The sequence below is a fragment of the Cyprinodon variegatus genome, unplaced genomic scaffold (genome assembly GCF_000732505.1).
Source record: "Cyprinodon variegatus isolate N-32 unplaced genomic scaffold, C_variegatus-1.0 Scaffold4, whole genome shotgun sequence".
Taxonomy (NCBI): Eukaryota; Metazoa; Chordata; class Actinopteri; order Cyprinodontiformes; family Cyprinodontidae; genus Cyprinodon; species Cyprinodon variegatus.
This window is the reverse complement of record NW_015150457.1, coordinates 2,717,160-2,737,719: the sequence shown is the minus strand read 5'-3', so window position 1 is coordinate 2,737,719 and position 20,560 is coordinate 2,717,160. Positions and strand designations below refer to the sequence as shown.

Sequence of the window (20,560 nt, the reverse complement as noted above, 5' to 3'; positions counted from 1 at the left end):
ATGCAGAGTCTGGCAAAGGGAAAACTCAGTGTGTGTGTGAGAGTGTGTGTGTGTTTGCTTGCTGAATCTGCGTAGGCTCCTGTTTCAAGTGGTGGTGCAGGCAGGTAGGGGAGGAAGAAGAGCAGCAGGAGGAGGAGGAGGAGGAGGAGGAGGAGAAAGGGGAGAGATCCACGGAAAAGGGCCTCGGAGGCATCCTGATACACATGCAGTACGTTTCCATCTCCACATTACCTCTATGACTCACACACACACACACACACACAAGACAGGAGAAACATAACGAGTGTGTCCGCGCACATATGTAGCACACGTAAACACACACATCCCCACACAAACATCAAAACAACACACACACACACACACAACCCACGCACTCGCAAACACACTCATAAACAACACCCACTCACACACACTAAAAGGCCACACAAACACTTACACAAAGAGTCTTAGCGCTCACCAAGGCGGTCGGTTCATCAGGGGGGTTAGAAATTTGCATGGCTGGGCAAGTTTTCCTTGTGCTAAACTCTAATCAGCTCCTGTATCTCTCAGACACCTGCCCAGCGTGCAAAAAAAATAAAAAAACCTTAATATGCAAAACACCTTCCCACCCTCCTCCACTGAGGCAGCTCCTCGGCCAACAGAAGACTTATTCACCTGGCCTCGCTAACTCTTTCCCACCCTGCCTGTCTTCTTGCAAATTTTTACATTTATGTATGCAAATCAGTTGTTCCCCTTAATCCTGTTTCAACAGTAACTTCCTGGTGCCCGGCGAAGAATGACAGACTTGTTCGAAGGTATCGCAGGAAAATTAGTGAAGGGAAACAAGATGTCTCCTCTGTTTGAGCGGACATGTTGCAAACACTCCTACAGGCGGACACTGCAACAGTCTCTACGAATAGTTAAATCGCTATATTTATTTTACGTACAATGCAACCATTTGATCCTCTAGCATCAAAGCTTTCCTACTTAATTTGACATTCCCATGCTCCTCAAGTTTAGATAGTTACAGTCTCTGAGGGAGAAAATTATGTGCAAAAAGCTTGTAAAAAATGTAATGTTGCCATAGGCTTTCTTTTTGTATTAAATAAATAGGAAAAAATATAGTCTAATCAAAGTCTTCTTACATGTTTTAAAACTGACTATTAATTGTTTGGATTAACCATAAAGATGCACTAAGCAGTTTGATGTTAACAGGTTGTTCTTTTAAAAGAGTAGCAACATCCAGGTGAATTAGACTAATAAGTAAGCATTAGATAATTAAAAAAAACAAAATATTAATTGTATATTTCCCAATGAGTGTAGAATAATACTACTTTAGTAAAAGATGCATTTATCTTGACATGCTTTACAAGTTTTCCTCAGGTTAATACATGTAGAGACAGATTTCTGACATTGAGTGTGTCTTGGAAAGAATCAATAATTTCCTGTTAATATCAAACAATTTTTACAGCCAAACAGCAAGAATGAGACAACATCACTAAAAATTTTTATAAAATGTATTTAACTAATTTTATTTCTGTGTTGCTGTAAAACTGTCAGAATTAATTGAAACTCAATACTACAAACCATGGACATTATTGCGCATGGGAAAACGTGCCTTCTATGATCCAATCCAACTCTACCCTAACTAAAGATTATTAAGACCAGGCTTAACTAGTTGTTTTGATCACACCAACCACTTTTTAGATGCATTAAGACATTAACATCTTTTTTCTATTTTTTTCTTTTAGGCCATGAGTTTATTCTATGTAGATGTAAAACAAACTGTCAAAATTTGACCAAAAATTAGCCAAATCAGTGATGTCATACCAGAGCCAAGTTGCTATGATGACAGTCTATGACAGTATTATTGTTTGATAACAGTCAAAATAAAACGATAGCCTAATTTGCTGTGGGTTTAATTCATTTTCTCATCACTCATACTGATTTCTGCTCTTATTAGGGTCTGGCTAGATAGAAGAAATCTTGCTTCACCCTGATGTGCTTTCAGTTGATTGAGACCTCATATATACAAGTGCTTCTGCCTGGCAGAGTCTTTCAAAGGCTCCCTTAAGAGGTTTGAAGATGGATGTGAGGGAGATGGTGTGTGTGTGTTTGGGTGAACACAGAGCAACCCCAGTGGACAAATAATGATGGAGAGAGACAGAAGGAAACACAGGAAAAGAAAGTGAAGCCCTTTAAATGTGAGAGCTTGCAAAACTCCCACTGCTCACAAGGGCACTTCGCTCCTGCACGTCATCTCTTTTCCCTCTTCTCTCCTTCCATCCCCTCCGTCGGTTTCCCCCCTTTCCCCTTCTCCCTTCATCGGTCTCTCTTTTGTCTCTGAGCTCTCACCCTCCGTCCCCTATCTATCCATCTCCCTTGTCCCACTCTCCCCCTCTTTCTCTCCCCTTCCTCTAGCTAAAACAGTAGGACGCTTAACCTTGATAACAGTGAGATCCCCCCACCCCACACACACACACCAGAGAAGTGCTTTGCCAGCATGCCAGGCCGGTCCAAGGGACGGCTGTACCCTTCGAGGTGAACAGGACACCGGGAAATGCAGCAACAACAAAACACACACACACACACACACACACACCTCCACAAAAGCAGCTCACTCCAGGTCTTTCTTAACACAAGCCCTTTAAAGCTCTTTTGTCAGCTGACATTGAGAGGAACACTGTCCATCTTTAACCATTTCACACACACACGCAATCACAAAGAGACGACGGTGAAAAGAGAAGTGTGGAAAAAACAGAACATAGTAAAGGTGAAGCTACCTGCTGGGAATTTACGACAATGAACCTAAATCCGTCGACCGTCACACTAATGCTTGTAGGCAAATGAGGATAGGGAAGTAAAGTGTAGTTTTTCTAAATATTTAAACACCCCCAAACAGAGGTGTAGTGTACGCTTATAACTGTCGAGAGGAAACTGTTGTAGAGGAAAAGGTGAAATAAGCAAGGTGTTGGCGGGCTTCTTCCTCATCAGAAGAAACTTCCTAAAAGCTGTTTTAACTAGACACGGCCAAGTCGGAATTTTGTTAGTTGGATTATTTAAAGCTGAGGTGCATAAACATTAGTTTATTTTTCTATTAAATAAAGGGTATCAGTAACTTACAAAAGTATTTATAGAGTTTGAACCACACATTTCAGTATATTTGGGCTTGTATGATATAAACAAAAGGAATATTTAGGACAAGGGAGGGAAAAATTATGCAAAAACAATGAAAGTCAGGTGTTTGTATGTGCAAATATGTAAATGGTGACTTTTTTTTGTCCATGATCCTTTCCAAGGTAGCTCAAGTCCAGTCAGCTTCCCCGCACTATGATGCTATCACACCCATGATTCACAATAGGAACAGTGTATTGGGGATGTTCAGCGTTACTCATTTGCTACAGCTATTGACATGCATGCAGGTCAAAAATGTCTATCCAGAGCTCCTGGGACCAAGGCAATTTTTCCCACAATTTAACTGTCATGCTTGTTGCAAATGACATATGGGACTTAGCCTTGGATGACTTTCCTTTGACTACGACTCCTTTCTTGGCGCTTTTCCATAAGGGTCAGATTTTTAGGGTGCAGAAGTAACATTTGATCAGTAAAAAGATGATTTAATGCGTGCTTTGGAAATGTGACATCTAAAGTCGTCAAGACCATTGTGATTGCATGTCTGAATTATGTTCATATTGCACACTAAGTAAGTTTAGGTATTATACTTTTATGATTAAAGATTATTTTATAAACACAGCTGCTTCAAAGTTCTTCACAATTTGATCTCCTAATATTTTGTGTTAATTGGTCTTCATCATGCTGTTTGTCCTTAAACGCCCTCTAAAACACCCTGAAGTCTTTATAGATGGGATTGATACTGAGGTTAGACAACACATGGTTTCCATTTATATGGTGAGTTCTTAAAGCAGTTAAGTGAAATCTATGTTTTTTTTCAGGGCACCTGAGTAAATGAGATATTGCACACAAACCAATAAGTATTTATTTACATTTATGTACCACTTTGTGTTTTTGTGTCAGTTAAGGGTATGAATAATTTTGCAAACAGTGAATCAGATACTACTCACATAAATAACAGGAAGAGTCAGAGAGGACACAGCGAGAATATATCAGGATACACATCGTATTCGGTATCCAGTAAAGTTTCAGTTTTCCTTCTAAGCTCCTTTTATTACAGAGCCTTTAGCTCCAGCCTACGTCTCTGAGAGATACTCGCTGAAAGATTTACCTCAAAGTCGTTAGCCTTGTTGTAGTGCATGTTTAGGGCTCGGAAGAGCTCGCAGTCTCGGCTGACGCTCAGCTCCTCGGCTCCAGTGACACCATCGTTGATGGCCTGCCGGGCAAATTTCTCCATCTGGATGTAGTAGAACTCCCTGAAGTTGCTGAACCATTTGATCAGCTGGGAGGTGATGCAGCGGTTAAACTGGAACAAAAGATGGAGGAAGAATGGAGGGGTCAGCAGAAGACAAGCCCAATGTTTCAACATGCTTCATACACACAGCTGTTTGATTGGAGTTTCAATGAATCCTGCTTAATGTCAGGTGTGCCGAGGCGTGAGGTAAGGTGGGAGGAAGCTGGGAAAGATAAAAGACGAGCGGAAGAGAGAACACAGGTTGCAGAGAGAGGGACGATGATAGAGATATTAAGTAAGACAGCAAAGCGAGGAGGTTGGTGAGGGAAGAAAAGAAGAAACGGCAGAGAGAGAGCTTGTGTGTGGTTCGTCTTCCCCGCTGGGAGCAGACCTCCCCCCTATCATAACCCTGTGAGAGGAGGGAGAGGTGGAAGAGAGGGGGTGAGACCGCAAACACATAATTGACCAGAAAAACGATTAAGTCATCATCTGAAGCGCCCTGGCCCGCAGGGGGGCTCAAACATGTACTTAACCCCGCTCACCAATTACACTCTGATCCTCCGCCCCTCTCTGCACCTCCCGCACAGGAAGAAGAATAAGAGAAAAAAAGAGCAAAAATAAGAAGACAGAGGCGATAAGCATGAGATAGTGTGGAGGCAGTGGCTATCTGATCTGTGCCGCCAGGATGAATTCAATAGGGTGAGGTAGATCTATTAAGAGTTTCAGGTTTTCTTCCTCCTCACCTCACAGGAGAAACTAGCTAAACATCTAATAATGATATACTTTATAATAGATAATATCATCCATCTGTGCAGCAAGAAAAATGGGAGATGGGAGCTAATAAATGCCGAGCATACTGCTCGCTGGGGAGTCAGAGTGGTTTTGACATGGAGATTAGACCCTGGCTATTGTTCGACAACACAGACATACACAGTTGTCATGATCTGGGACGGCAGTGCAACTCATCCAAACTCATTTAGAAGTAGGAAAAGTTGGTAAATAGAGCAAATGTTGAAAAAAAAAGGCTTTTCAAGAATGATCTGTGGATGACATAATAGTGGTCTGGAAAAGAATAAGTCTGCTTGTTTGGCAGGGGAGGGTGGGTGTGCAGGATGGTAGCTGTCCTAAAGTGCAGGGTGAGCATAAATTGGGAAAAGAGAGGACGGGGGTGGGATGGGTGCAGGTCAGCGCCGTTGAACAATGGTGGTAACGACGGTGGTGTTTGCAGGTGGTGAGGGGGTCGGAACGTGAGCAGTCAGCAAGCCAGGGTCATGACATCTGAGCATCAAACAAACAAACCACTGACACTTACAAATACTTTAGCAGTCTGAGTTATTCTTAAACACACAGCTGAAAAACTGGCAGACAGTCGGAGTGGGACACAGCGTATAGAGACGCTACAAAACCTTCTGTGTTCTTGTGTGTAACATTGGCCCTTGCTGCATTTGAATACATATTCATACATGTGTGCTTACATGCTTCTGAGCACATGCAGGTCTGGGCAATGTAGTGAGATGACAGCTAGGGAAAGTTCCCATCGCTCATGTGCCTGACCTTTGGTGTCACTGCAGCAGAGTGACTGAATGCATTTTTCACTTTAGACAAAAATTACTTTATTATGCTGGCAGGTTTAGAGAAGATGTATGGCTGCCTGTGCAGCTGTTAGTGCTGGTAAATACACTAAATTGCACTGCAGACACACTAACTGCCCTTCTCACACTCAGAGATTTAATTTGGTAGGTTTCTGTTACTGTGTCCTGTATTCTTGGTTCATTAAGTTGCTGTTGGGGGCACAGAGACCCCCACCGATACCAGCTAAAGACGGGTGTGTTTGCTGTAAAAGGAGGGAATCTTTTCAAAGGAGCACATCACTGCAGCTCCTTAATCAGAGCTGGCAGGGGTCAGCCAGCACAGACATGAGACACAGAGAGGAAAGTGTGTGTTTGATCTGATACACTGTGCTTAAGCATACAAGTGTGTGTGTGTGTGGCTATGAAAGAGAGCAGGAGAGACAGTGAAATTGTGTTTCTCACACTCACACTCAAGAGCCTGTGAAAGGTCAGCACTTAGTGCTAACAGCATAAGATAGAAAATGGCATGCACACACACTCACATGCATATGTTCTGCTGATGCTTAAGTCTAAAATAGATAAATAAAAGAGATATTTTCTGTCTAAGCTATAGTCGCCTGCAGAAAGCGCTCAGGTGTATTCTCCTCTCATTATTAGGTTTGGTCAAATTTGTACGCTGTTGTTTTTTTTGCAGTGAGTTTTGGCTGAAAGGCGTTTAGATAAAAAGCAAACGCTTTCTCAACAGTGGATCAGAAAACACACAGATGACCTCAGAGCGCTCAGCTGCATCCAGAAAGACCAGGGAGGAGGATAGAAAGACACAGAAGCCTGCATGGGCCTCCCTCTCTGTCTCTTTCTCTCACTCTCCCTCTGTCATATAAGCCCCCTCACAGTCATCAGGGCTTTCCAACATTTCCTGTTTTCGCAGGAGTGAATTGTGGGAGATAATCTGGGGCTGTCTATTGGCTGACTGCACACAAAAAGCGGCCCTGGAAAGCGGGCTTTTGTTACTGCTGCTGCTGTGACTCAAAATCAAGCCGCTGGCTTTTCTTTCCAGCCACCGGCCCCGCCGAGGCGCACATACCGTGCCATACCATCAGCGAAAAAAAAAAGAAAAGGGAAGGAATGACAGACAGAAATGCAACCCCCCCCTGATGTTTGCAGCACTACAGCACATGACTGGCCCAAACACAGAGGCTGGTTGGTAAAAGCAGCAGACTAAAAGTACGCAAACTGATTGGCCAATTTTGCCTCAATTAACTGTGATATCGTAATCAGCAAATAAACACTGAAATATTAAATTGAGGTATTCCTGTTGATAAAAGCCGTCAAATGGTGTAAAATATCCAATAGATGAACTCTGATTGATAATTATTAGATTAAATACTGAAATCATCTCAGTCATTTATACTGTATCATATCGTATTCATTCATTATCTTCCAAACCTTTCAGCTTCTTTATCAAAAAACATTTTTTCACTGCCATATGATATATACTCCTTATAAAATAAAGATCAACATAACATATATAAAGCAGGTTGTTTATTGTTTGTTCTGTAGAAACATGTCAAAGCAACCAACCTCAGATGAATCATTAAATTGACTAAATTATTTTAATCTGCTTCTTGATCTGTTGACCTCTTCTCAAAACCTTATCTCCTATAACAAAGAGATGTCTTAAAGCCACTTGGATCATATAAGCTGTCATTAGTGACACCAATAAGGGTATTAAGTAAAATCTGTCAAAACATTTCAGAAACCCTCAGAAAAAATGTCTTAAAAGAAGCTTAATAAAGATGAACAACAGGCTCCAGTGCCTCACAGGTCCAGACCTGATTAGTGAAGAGCAGATTAACCTTAAAAGACTTTTGTTTGACGACAAGCTCTCGCTGAGAGGCTGTTTGGGCTGAATCTAATTAGACAGCCCCATTCCCATACACTTATTTAAAGTCTGAATCCATTGTCATTTACAGAGAACAAAAACAAACTAATGTGGCACCTAATCCCTTAAATATCTTGACCTTAATTAGATTTCTATTCACGATGAGGAGACCTTCATGGGAATGCCTAATCCTTGTTCTTATTATGAAAATTTCAAACATAAGTTTTAGGATATTATATTGATAATTAAGAGAGAAAGCATCAGCGTCAAGACTTGCTGTCCAAAAAACTTGTCTGACAAGACTATGTGCTCACAGTCTTGGCTTTTAGTGAAGGCATACATGCGAAGGGCAGCTGGTAGGAAAGAACGCCTTTATATTCAGATTTGAATAAGATGGCCTGGATCTGTCACAGTGTTTACTCACGATCAAGGTCCAAAAGAGGCAGGGACACAAACACAAACAGAATCAACAGCATAAACTAGTCATCACCCATGATACAGCAGCTATTGTGTTGTTTTTCTTGTTTTCCTCTTCAGCTCACATAAAGTGCTTTGTTTTTCAAATTTTCCATCATTAAACTCCCAGCAGGACTTATGTGCATCCTTGCCATGGCCCTAAACTAGCTCTTTCCCCTACACCCCTCCCTTTTTTGTCTTTTTATCAAACCCGCCTGGATACACCTGCTCTGAGAGCCACTATCTACGCCCTCCGACCTCCTCTCAGCCCTCTCTGTTCCTCCATTACTCATCCTTCTCGTCACCTTTGGAGAACTCAGTGGCTCTCCAGCTCCACTGTGCAGACCTATTCAACTTCCTCTTCTTTAGTCTTTTGCATAAACCCACAAGGTAGAGAAAAAGCATATCGTTTCAAGACACAAGTATACATTGTTCGTTGTAACTGAGGCGGGCACATCACCTTTTATAAAACCAACTTCCCTTTTTTGGTCAGGTGCAAAGAGATACTATGAGGAGGAAATTAAGCAAAAGACGGAGCAACAGCTATGACAGAAGTTAAAAATGCTTTTTTTTCCAAACATTGTGCTTGAAACATCTCCCTACTCCTTAACATTTGTACCCTTACTTTCATGCTACTGTCGCAAACCTTAATGACTTTTTAGGGACTAAGCCACCTAAGAAAACACTGTAGCAATGAACTGGCTTCTGAAATCATTTGATATCTCACTGTTCACTTCATCTCAATAGAAAGAGTATAGCACAACTGGCACAATCCTATCAACACATGATCAAGAACCTTAACTGACCTGAGAGCTTTAAATCAAAGTAGCAGCCAAAGCACAAGAGCTATTAGTTGTTACGGTCAAGAGGACAATAAGAAAGACCACAAGCAAGTAGAGCAGAGAACGACTATTTAAAATAAGCTGCTCTGGTTAGATGAGAAAAAAATGAATGCATGGCTAGTTAATTGATTTGATTATATCAAACAATAATCATGCATTAGAATGATCCAGTCAAAGTCCAGACCTAAACTGATAAAGAACCGGTAAAGAGATGTGTCCATTTTGACTGAGAAAAATGGCAAAATGTGTTTTAGGTCTATCGCGTAAAAAAATCCAACATACATGCTAAAGATTGTCTAAAAAATATTTTTGCAATGCAATACTTTTGCAATGCACTGCTTACAAACCTAAATGGGACAACGTTATAACAAATAGGTATGAGAACACAAGAAAAGAAGAGCCATTGAAGACTTACCTTAACATCAGAGAAAAACATCTTTAGCATGTTAGAGCTTGGGTAGCGGGTGTAGAAAAACATTAGCTTGGCCTTCTTGAGATGATTAGGGGAAAGGCCCTCCTGGATCTGGAAAGAGCTGCTGTTAAGGAGATTAACAATTTTGTGAAGGCCAAAAACTTCAACTTCAAGATCAAGCAAACATGGGTACATTGCACATACTGTTTTTAATCACTAATGACTCAGAATAAGTTTGAATTGTGCATTTGAATGAAGTATAACCACATTTTCTCAGAAGCTTGAACCAGGGCTGGATGTGGCGAGCTGAAGACAGAGCACTGAAGCAAAACCATTTGCTTGAAATTAGCATCAGCCATTTCAGGTGTGAGAGCGTCACGGTAAATAAAGCAGTACAGCACTTGCTTTTACATAAGGAGACTCATTTCACTGTCAAAGCAAGCAAACGCCTTTGCCTAAACCCTGCACTAACCTCCTCCAAAAAAAGGAGGAAGAAAAAAGGGAGAAATTTGCATATCACAGACAAAGACAGCAGTTAACGCCAGTGGCGGGCAAGAAGGCCTAATGGCTTGGCGATAACACATGCCAAGCCTGAATATGACTGTCTGCTGCTGGCCACTTCAGTGACAAAATAAGGTCTAGGAGATCCCAAATGCCATTCCGGGCAACATGAAAAACCTTCTCACACTTACATATTCAAATATATGTCAGAAGACTGTGTCTTCCTAATGGATCCCCTGGACTGAACAGTAAAAAGGATGGAGATAGGCTGTTAGGGGCACCTTGAGGGATAGCATGATTCCAGCCTTCAATTACCTCCCCCCTCCTCCTCCCTCTGCTCCACCCCTAGCCCCCCAAGCCTCTCAGCCGCTGCCAAAGCCTTGGAGGAGCAAAAGAAAAGGAGGAGGAGAAGAAGAAGAGAGGCACTGTGGCTTTGGACTCGGTCAGTGATGGGAAGAGTGGAACACATCTGCGCCTCTAAATAGACCAAGCCATTTCCATGGCGAATTAAGGGCTGTATAATACATCTGATAATTCTAATCTGGAGGATAAGACTATGAAAAGGGAAGGGGTATGGCTGGGCACATGTTACAAACCGGTTCAATATCAAGGTTATTGATGACTTGAAGCAAGTTAGAATGAGCTACACTAAGTTTTTATAGACTTTTTACACTTGAGTGGCTTTCTGATGTACAGATTGGGCTGTCACCATTAAAGTCAGTCAAGTGTCCAGATGTATCTGTGGCTAAAGAGAGGGAAGAAGGCATCAGCTGCTAGATTGGATTGCCCTTGGCCTTTGGGCTACAGAGCAGAGCCAGCAAATTCTAAATCATGCTGGGCTCTGGCTCCTTAAAGACCCCGTCTACTTTGTCTGATTCAAGAGAGAGGGGGACAGAAAGTAGCAAGGGTCTTGTGGGGGAAACCCTGGCAGGCTGGTGTTACTCAGTCAGGTCTGGCCAAAAGACGAGCACTTCACTTTCCAAACCACACCATCTGCTTCAAGCCGAGAGGATACAATGGATTCTTAGATAGGGGAATAAAGAAGGAAAAAAAGGAAAGCAAGAGAAAAAGAGCATTATCTTTAAGGGTAGGTGTGCTTATACTTAAGCTAATTTGTTTATGTTTTTCAATTAGGATAAGAAACACTTCCCCATATTGGGTACTGATATTTCACTTCCTCAGCCTTCAGCTGAATATCATCTCTCTTCAACTACCAATTAAAAAGCCTCATACTTCCTGATTAGACATTTTCATTCCCAATTCACTCACAGCTTGCAAATGTAATTGTGATTGGACTTCGGGGTGGTGTGCAAGGCCATTATTTTGTCATGATGGTGCGCTCACACCAGCTGGCCTACTGTTCGCCTGCCACATCTGACAAGATATCATCATTCTCACATCACTTCCCCAAAGCCCAAAGTCATGAGAAGGGAAAATACGTGCCACACTTCCTAATTCCAGGTATAAGGACAAGAAAATTTGGATTCGGACTCAGAACAAATGTGATAAAAGATAACAACCATCTGCTCCAAAATGCCGGTGAACTTGAAACGCACCTCACTAAATGTCTGACAAGCTGTCTCTGACATCCGATGTATATATATGTGTATATTTATAAACGACATCTCTAAAAAAACACTAAACTTTTCAGTGAAATATTAATTATGAGAGCCAAAAATAAAACCAATAAAACTGTTGACATGTTGTTTTCTCTGTTCATTCCACTATGAACTACATCTGTTACTACCCTGAATTTATAAGTGCTACAATGAAAGCCACAGCATCTGGTATATGCGGTTATTGTTTGATTATTTTCTACTTTCTCTCAGTCAATGCATGCCTCTCTTCCTTATTTTCCTTTTCATCCCTCCATCGGGAGCCTGTAGAAGCAAAGGATTATGGATCTCTGGAAAGCGTTCACCCTTGGGTCAGAAGACAAGACAAGGCGAGGTAATGAAAGATAAACAGCTCGCTGCAAACACCTGTTAACGTCCGCTTCAAAGAAAAGACGGAGAGGAGGGAGGTTTTTTTTTTTGTTTTTTTGCGGGGACTGAAAACAAAAAAAGAAGTATTTGGCTGCCAAGCAACAGCTAAAGGGCCCCCCGGGCTGTTGACAGATCTTTATGAAATGAAAAAAAGAGAAAAGAAACGACAATGATTGTGGGCTTTTTACAACAGCGATGGATGATAAGATGAACACAAGAGAGAACACAAGCAATCATAAATATACATCTTTCCCCCCAATTCCTCAGGCAAACCTTTAGTGACACACACACACAAGAGAGACACACAAAGACCAAGCATTCAGGTAGATATAAAGGCAGAAACAACATGTTACTACATAACTAATATATATCCAGCAAGCAAAGAGCTGTAGGATTATTTCTTAAGTCTGCAATTAATGTTAATGACTTGAAGACAAAGCCCTCTTAGGGTAGCTGGTGTGAGACGAATCAAACTTTCATAAGGGTTAGTGGGTGTTGAAGGCTAAGGTACCAAGGAGGTATATGGGTAACAGAGAGGGGACTGAACATAACTGTTTAATCTATTAGTCCCATGTCCACAGGGGATTCAATTTGAGCCTCCCACAGGGGGATAGCCCCTTTATCTGCAGGGCAGCATCAGGGCAAACAGGGGTTAAACTATACTGTAGGCTATACTATTCCCTTATGTGCCAAGTTTCAAATTGTCACCTCCTTCTTTATCTGTTAAAGCCATTTCTTTTTAAAAGGGAAATGGGTGAATCACATTTCCTTCAAGAAAGTTTTGTACCAAAAGAAAGCTTTTAAAGCACTTAGGTTTGAAGATGGAAGAAAAGGCTGGTGCGGTGCTGCGAGAAGGAAGAGGTATGAGTATAAAAATAAATACAACAATGGAGAAGAGAACAGTGGTGGGAGGAAAAGTGATTCATCAACAAATTCTCAGTTTCTTAGGCCGGTTTCAAACAGAATCAAAAGGATTTGATTTTTAACACTTTGTGTATCAGACACATTGGTTTTTGTAGGTCCCCGAGGACTACCCTAACCTGAGATCAGATTCTCCTTATTTAAACAAGTGAAACCTATTTCAGAATAAAAAATGCACTTTTCATTATTAATTTAGCTTTGGCTTTCAAAATTATGAGAAATCACCATCCCACCTGTGTCTTTTTTTTTTTAAAGGATACATTGCTGCCTGAGTAAGGTGAGATGTCAGCCATGTCCTGGAGGTCACTGCACTCTGACTTGATCAGGGATAAGGAGAGGCTCTCGGCTGTGCTGCCAGGGTGTGCTGGTGAACAAGAGCGATGGTGGTGCCCCAGGTGGTGACCTGATGACATCTTTGTTCTCAAACCGGTCGTCTCCCTGGGCAGGTCCATGGAGTCTGGTGAAGTATGGTCCTTGCCGGGATAAGCTGTGGGTGGGCCAATGGGTGTCTGGAAAGGGTAGCCCATGAGTGGCAGAGGAAAGGGATGTCGAAAGGAGGGGGGGCTGAAGCCCATCGAGGCAGAGAGAGATGATGGATGGAGAGCTGGATGGTGGTTACCACCATGGGCACCCACGGCTGAAGACTGATGGTGGTGCTCACTAGGTGTCTTACGTACTACTAAGGGCAGTGCCTCGGTTTGGTCATGGGTGGTACCTGGAATACCAGACATGCTAGCAAAGGAGTCTAGTGGATTAGGAATGATGACATCACCGAAGCACTGAAGCCTCTGGTTGGCGGTGTGGAAGTTTGGGTTGTCTCCATTGACAGCAGCAGGAAATCTTTCAGGGGGAATAGAAAGTGAAGGGAAGGCCTGCTGAGGAGTAGGACGAGGAGGTTTAGCAAATACCTTTACAACTGTGTCAACCACCTGGGTCATGGCTGAGTTGAGCTCTTGCTTCAGTGTTTCTGCTAGCTGTTTACCTTCAGCATGCATGGAGGAGCCTGGACCTCCCTGTCCTTTGTTACGGCCAAGCCCATCTCTTCTTGGCTTCTCACTGTCGGCCAATAGGGCCTGCTCTTGAAGCAAAGCCCGTGCCCTGTCAAGGAAATGGCCTGGGTCCAAATCAGCCATCTCATTGTCAGAACGCAAATCATCTCCACCCCGTTCATCTCCACCGGTGTCCGACCTGCCTGGGCTGTCCTCCGACATGTTTCCTATGTCATTGTGAAGGTCAGTGTGCTCTGAGTCATCAGTGGAGTCATAGATCTGAAAGAACTTCTCCTGGAGTTGCCGTAGTTGCTTTTGCATGTCCTCCAGCTGCAGCTTGAGTTGCCGTCGCTCCTCCTGTTTCTGTTCTTTTCTCTGACACACCAACTGAGTGAAGCTTTGCTGTTGCTGCTGAGGCAGCCGTTGTTTGCGCTTGTTCTCTCGGCTGCTGCACATTTCCCCTCCCCGTGGACTGCTTGGGGCTTGTTGTTGGGACTGAGGAGGTGGACAATCCAGTTCCAGATCCCGCTCTCCATCCATCTCATGATCTCGCTCATGACGGGAAGCAGCAGGCACCACCACACTTGGTGAGTGGCTCATTCCACGTATAATGTTCTCTACACGGGCCCGCTTGGCACGGAGGTGTTCATCATTGAGACGTTCAATGTCAAAGGTGGCAAGGCCAGGAGGGCGACCAAATGGTGACAAGCACTCTTGAGGGGTGCTGTCCTGGGAGGAGTTACTGCATGCATCTTCCTGCGGGGCATCAGAGCTAGCATTAGAGAGCCCTGATCCGGGGAAGCCTGAGTCGACCCTATCCCCCCTATCTCCTCTATCTCCTCTCTCAGGCCCTCCTCCATTTTTTGCAATGTTATTCTTGAGAAGCTGAGAGATAATGGTGGTGCCAGGGAAGGGCATCATGGCATCCTCATATGAGTTGGCCCTCTTCAGTAGCTTTCGAAGAACATTTGATTTGGACTCACTATCGCTGGCTGACACAACGCCAGGCCCACCATGTGGCTGCACTACAGAGCACTCCATGGAGTCGTTGTCTGATCCGTGGTGAGAATGGGAGCTCAGAGAGTTCATGGCACTAAAAATTGCTGCTTTGGCGCGAGCGATGTTATCGGTAGTTACTGCTGATGTGGAAGAGGCTGTGCTACCCACTGTCCTCTTGACACCAATGTCCACACGTCTTCGCTTGGTCTGTCTGTTCAGGAGGGAGTCGCTGTCATGGTCCGGCATCACGGGCTGCTGCTATTGGGCCATATCCCACAAACCCAGTCCTCTAGGGTCAAAGCCTCTGAGTATCTATACAGGGGAATAAAATAAATAAATAAACTTAAATAAATTAACTTAAATCTCTCCCTGGCTTTACTCTCTATATCAGTAACAAAACTAATTCAGCTCCACACAATGTAAATCATTAAAATCTCGATAAAATATACAAATGCTTTCATAAAATTAAGCAATAATATGTTTACACCTTTAAACATTGATTACATTAATCAGGCAAGGTGGGGTCAGACTGAGGCTTTGGCTCAACATTCCAGGGCAAAGTCCTACATATTATCCTGTCCCCTGTTACATGCTGTGCGACAATGAACCAGTTCCCACGGAATACAAAGCTGCATAAAATTATGTTAATTACTTAAGAACTTGTCCTCATTTCCATGATTGTGCAGTGTAGCCCACATAGAAGGCAGAAGCTCACAAAATCAAATAGTAAGAAAATACGGTTGAGATTGTTTTTATAAATTGCATTCACATAGAGGAGAAACACACCGTACACATGAAGACACCTTACTTTATAGTACTGATGAAAGAAATTATTTTCAATCGTTCCTTGATATTGTGCAATTTTTAAAAACAAGTCCTGTGTTCACTCTGATCAATATTACCATCATATCTTACTCAATAGGGAGAATGACACAAAAAAGAAACACAAAATAGACCTATTGATTTAGGTGCCAGCGTGAGCTCACTTCTGTGTTTTTTGTTTGTCTTTTCATCTGGCAAGGGCAGTTAATTCTGCTCAAATGAATAGGTCGTGCAGGTCAACTCTGGCAAAGAGCAACTTAAAGCGCTCTTACAAAAACCCTAATGCCCCTCTGAAAGCAAAACGTTTTGTCAGTACAGGTCTGCACGAATAATGCTATGTAAGCAGCGGTGGCAGTCTTAGTCAGAGACCCATCAGATGTTTCTAGACTTAATTTCAAAGAAACAATTCAAGGATATTTAATGTGCATGAAAATGTAAAAGTAAAATATAAAAGTAACATTGTGTAAATTTAAACATTTTACTATTATCCCGATAATGTTAAAACGGCAGAAGCTTACATGTATTCTTATCATTTAACAGCTATTAAAACAAAATCCATCTCGTGATTTTTTATGAATTGTTTTCATGGTTTAAGCTTATTTTAAAGGGTTTTCAAAGAAGCACAAAATACTGGGAAAATTAAAGAGACAGTGTTACACTGTCTTCATTTTTCACTTTTTAAGTTTCAAAATCTATTTTAAAACAATTAAAGTTTTAAAATGGATTTTCTTGAAGAAACAGTGATTTTTGCACAATAGTGTTCGTAATACCTTGACTTTAAGCAATTTTTAAAAGACACATTGGAATTGCATTTAACTGATTCACACCCCATAACCCAGTCACTGCTGTTTGCTTTAATGTTTTCTGTAACAAGTAGGCATTAATACCCTTAATTTCCGCACTCAGAGTATCATTTGCTGAAAAATGACTCATTTTACAAGTATTTTAAATAAAATCATTTGACAAATGGGTAGGGATTATGTTCTGTAAGCCATTTAAAGCAGCCTTTAGGAGAAGCAATACATCTAGGCTTTAAACCTGACTGGACTGCCTCGGGATCTTAACAAAGAGCTTGAAATAGTCACCAGCACCTGTCTTTTTTCTTGTGTTGGAGCACCTGTCCTACATTGCCTCTCTCTTTTGATTTCTATCTCGCTGGCATAGAGAGAGTAAATATGGACTTTGATTGGATATGTTAGAAAACCTTTTCGTCCCTAACAATTTTATGTCTCCACAAAAAAAAAAAAAAAAAGTAAGTGAACAAATACACTTCCAAGTTGAAAAAACAAACAGACAACCTGGTTATTTGAGTTAAATCGAAATGGCAATAACACTGGTTCTATATAACAAGGAACAATTTTGCTCTTTGAAAGTCAAGATAGTTGCGCACAGTTTCTCCAAATCTGTTTCTCATCATATTTAACGTCATAAAAGATAGAAAACAAATCTAAGTAATAGAAAAAGACGCCGCATGGCCTGCGCAAAGAGTCCTAAACAAATATTGAAGATAATGAAGCTGCAGCAAAAGATATACCCAACTGAACAAAGAGATTATTTTGACAGGCAAGAAGTCTGGATCCGAGTCTTTGTCACTAGTTGTTTAAAAAAAAAAAAAATCAAATTAAAAAGAAATAGACAAAAAAAAAAAAAAAAAAAGCTTCTAAAACTTACTTTGCAGAGTTGCAAATCAACTTCATCTCTGCTTTGATGAGGAAGGCTGGGCTACCGTTCGCAAATCATCCTCGCCAAAAAACACTGACTGCTCACGCAACCCTCATGCACACACAGTTCTAACCTTTATTATCGCACCTATGCGCTCCGCTGGCGATCGGCGGAATAAACGATGCTTAATGGCTTTCATATGTGAGCAAGTAAAGGAAAAGAGCTGTTACTCACCAGTCCAGATGAAGATTTTTTGGGGATACAACCTGAACTCTTGCGGTGGTGAAGGGGAGAAAAGCGCCACGGACTGTTTTGTGGAAAGGATGGAACAGTATTTGAGGGAAGGAAGAGCAGGAATAAAGTAAACCACGCGAACTAAAAGATACAAAAGAATCAAAAGAAAACAGGAAAACGGGCTCTTGCGCGTCCGTCTCTCCTTCTATCCTCTGCTGTGATCTAAAGAGTGAGAGACCTTGAGAGAATAGAAGAGAGAGAGAGAAGGGGAGATGGAGAGAGAGGGAGAGAAGCGGTGCGTGTGTGCGTCTCTGAGGCGCGCTGGATGCAGAGCGGAGGACTGGATGCTGCTGGAGCGCTCCTCCGCCACTAAGATTCACTTTAAGACGCGGCTGAAGGAAACAGGAAGACGTACGCGTCACGAGCGCCGTGATGTAACTGTTGCAGCCTACCAATAAGAAGCGTCCGCGAGGGCCGGGGGAACATCATGCTGAACTTGACCAGAGGAACGGGACTTGATCGCGCACCACAGTGAGGGAGAGGGAGGAATAAAAAAAAGGAAATACAACTTATGGTTTGTCTGTTTCTTCATAAATAGGAGTAAGAGTCGATACGCGCTAAAACTATGTAGCTTATACACAGAAGTTTGGGTCATTTTTATTCTGCAAATCATCTTTTTTTTTGTAAAGATTTTAGAAAATGTCTATATTCACCTTAATTCTCACTATTTGGTTTTCAATACATTGATTAAAAAAAACATACCTATAATATAGCATTGGGTAAAAGCACTTTAAACAAATACCTTTCCCTTTCCCCCCCAAATACTAATATTAATTAAATATTGTTCTTACATTTCCGTTTCTATTGAATTTTTGTTATTTTTATGCACCAGAATGCCGAAATTACGCAAACCTTATTTTTTCAAAGTCTCTCTTTTTACGCTGGTATTTCTAACAAGTTTTATCATAAGGAATTAATTTACATGCAAATCTGGCTGATGCGCGTTAGGATGGCATGCAAAGATATTTTATGCGCTGAGTTTTCCTATTGGGAACAAGAAAAAAAGAAAGGGGAGCATTGATTAAAGAAGAAGCAGGTTAGGTGAGCAGATTGACATATTTTGGCTTTGGAATTTGGATGATCCCAGAAAACCGACATAAAAGGAGAACCAAACTTCTTTTTGCAAAACAAATACATACATAAATACAAATATAATATTAGTTAAAATAAAGATGCTCTGCTCGTTTTTGTTCTGCCCAGGATTAACACACCCGCGCACCAAGATGTCCCTCTGCGCAGAGTTTCAAAAGTGTTTTAAATAGTTAACCCCCCAAAAATATACTGTTTGCCAAATATGTTTAATAAAATCTGGATATTTCTTATCTTTCCACCTGTAACTCTCGAACCCAGCTGGCAGGGACATTTGATCCGCGGTAGAAAAAAAAAAATATGACGCTTCAGATTTATGACATGATGACGGCTGCTGTCCTTTGGTCTTCATGTTTTTTAAATTCGATGCCCACATTTACAGTGCGCCCTGTGCGCTCCGGAAAAGGAGCATGGCGTTGACAACAGGTGATTTTTTTTTTTTTAACAAACTGTTGCTCGGTTTTTGCTGATTTAATGTGCAAACGATTTTATTTTACAAGATAATCAATTTCGGGGAGATTACAACCGTTATATTTTAAGTTATTTTAAGAAATTTAAATTTCTACATTTAGGAAACGAATAAGCAAAGTATAATATTACTATTATTATTTTTTTTACTATTATTAAAACTATACAGTCGCAATGATAAAGAATTATACGTGGTTCGCTTCTCTTTGCTTTTAATTTGCAGATATTCTCTCTATTTTTTTATTCTCTGCACAAACAGGATCCTGAAACACTTAACGAGGAATCTTATTTTCCATAAACCCGTCTGTCAGGTGCCAAAAAGGAAAAGGCGAGTCTCTTTTCCATGTCGCAAGCATGTGTTTTTTTCTTTCTTTTTTAGGACGAACAAAATGCAACAAAGTCAGCAAAAGTTTAGTGTCTGGAGTGGCTTTTCCAAAGCAGGTGTCCCGGCCCCCTTGCTCCCCTAAACAGGTCTGTGGCTAGATTTGGCCCTTTGGCTCCCCTGGGCGCCGTCGATACGCACACAGCCTGGAAAAACAGGGCCGGGACATTAAAGAAACGCTTGTTTGCAAAAGGAAAGACTCGGGCGAGGTGAAGAGGAAACGTGATGGTTTAACACTGGCTGGCAGCTCTTATCGCGGCCCGTTCCAGGTGGATCAAACCCGCGCGTTTAATCCAAACTCACCCCCATGTTTCTGGATAGAGCGCAACACAGCTCGATGACTGAAACTGATAATGCGCAGCGGCATTGCGCGCTGATGGGTAAATTAACAGCCATATTTATTAGAGCAGCGTCGACACAAAGGGGGAAGGCCGTGAACACAGTATTTTCCCCAGAGGTGCTATAAACTTAATGTAAATCAGATTTGGAGTGGTAATAAACACGCCTGTGGTACAGAAGAATATGCATTTATATAAAGTACCGGTAATCTAGTTTATTGATATTAAATGCTTATTTATTATTATTATTATTATTATTATTATTATTATTATTATTATTATTATTATTATTATTATTATTATTATTATTATTATTATTATTGTTGTATTTTCCCCAAGGCTTTACCCGAAGAATAATAAGAAAAGAGTAAATAATTAAATTAAAACAACAACAAAAAATGAAATTCATTAATCAATATTTTAGTTTTTAGGATACTGGTGTCTGGTTAGCAGCATATAAATGCAAAATTAAAGGTCCTTTTGTGAATAATTTAAGGAGTCTGGACTGCCTTTTTCATTCTATCTATCTATCTATCTATCTATCTATCTATCTATCTATCTATCTATCTATCTATCTATCTATCTATCTATCTATCTATCTA

General features: G+C 41.4%; 1 protein-coding gene across 2 annotated transcripts in view; it reads right to left on the bottom strand.

The window, feature by feature from the left end:
- Positions 1–18,365, bottom strand: part of prox1 (prospero homeobox 1) — a 29,605-nt gene extending 11,240 nt beyond the window's left edge. The window contains exons 1-4 of one of the 2 annotated variants that reach the window (XM_015373065.1): positions 17,622–18,365; positions 13,176–15,215; positions 9,512–9,619; positions 4,223–4,417 (exon numbers count right to left, since the gene is read on the bottom strand). In XM_015373065.1, coding sequence (XP_015228551.1) covers positions 4,223–4,417; positions 9,512–9,619; positions 13,176–15,149 — 2,277 coding nt within the window. In that variant the 5' untranslated portion in view covers positions 15,150–15,215; positions 17,622–18,365. Of the gene's footprint in view, positions 1–4,222; positions 4,418–9,511; positions 9,620–13,175; positions 15,216–17,396; positions 17,510–17,621 lie in introns of those variants that run through there. The other variant, XM_015373074.1, reaches the window with a different exon arrangement.
- Between the last annotated feature and the right edge of the window lie 2,195 nt (positions 18,366–20,560).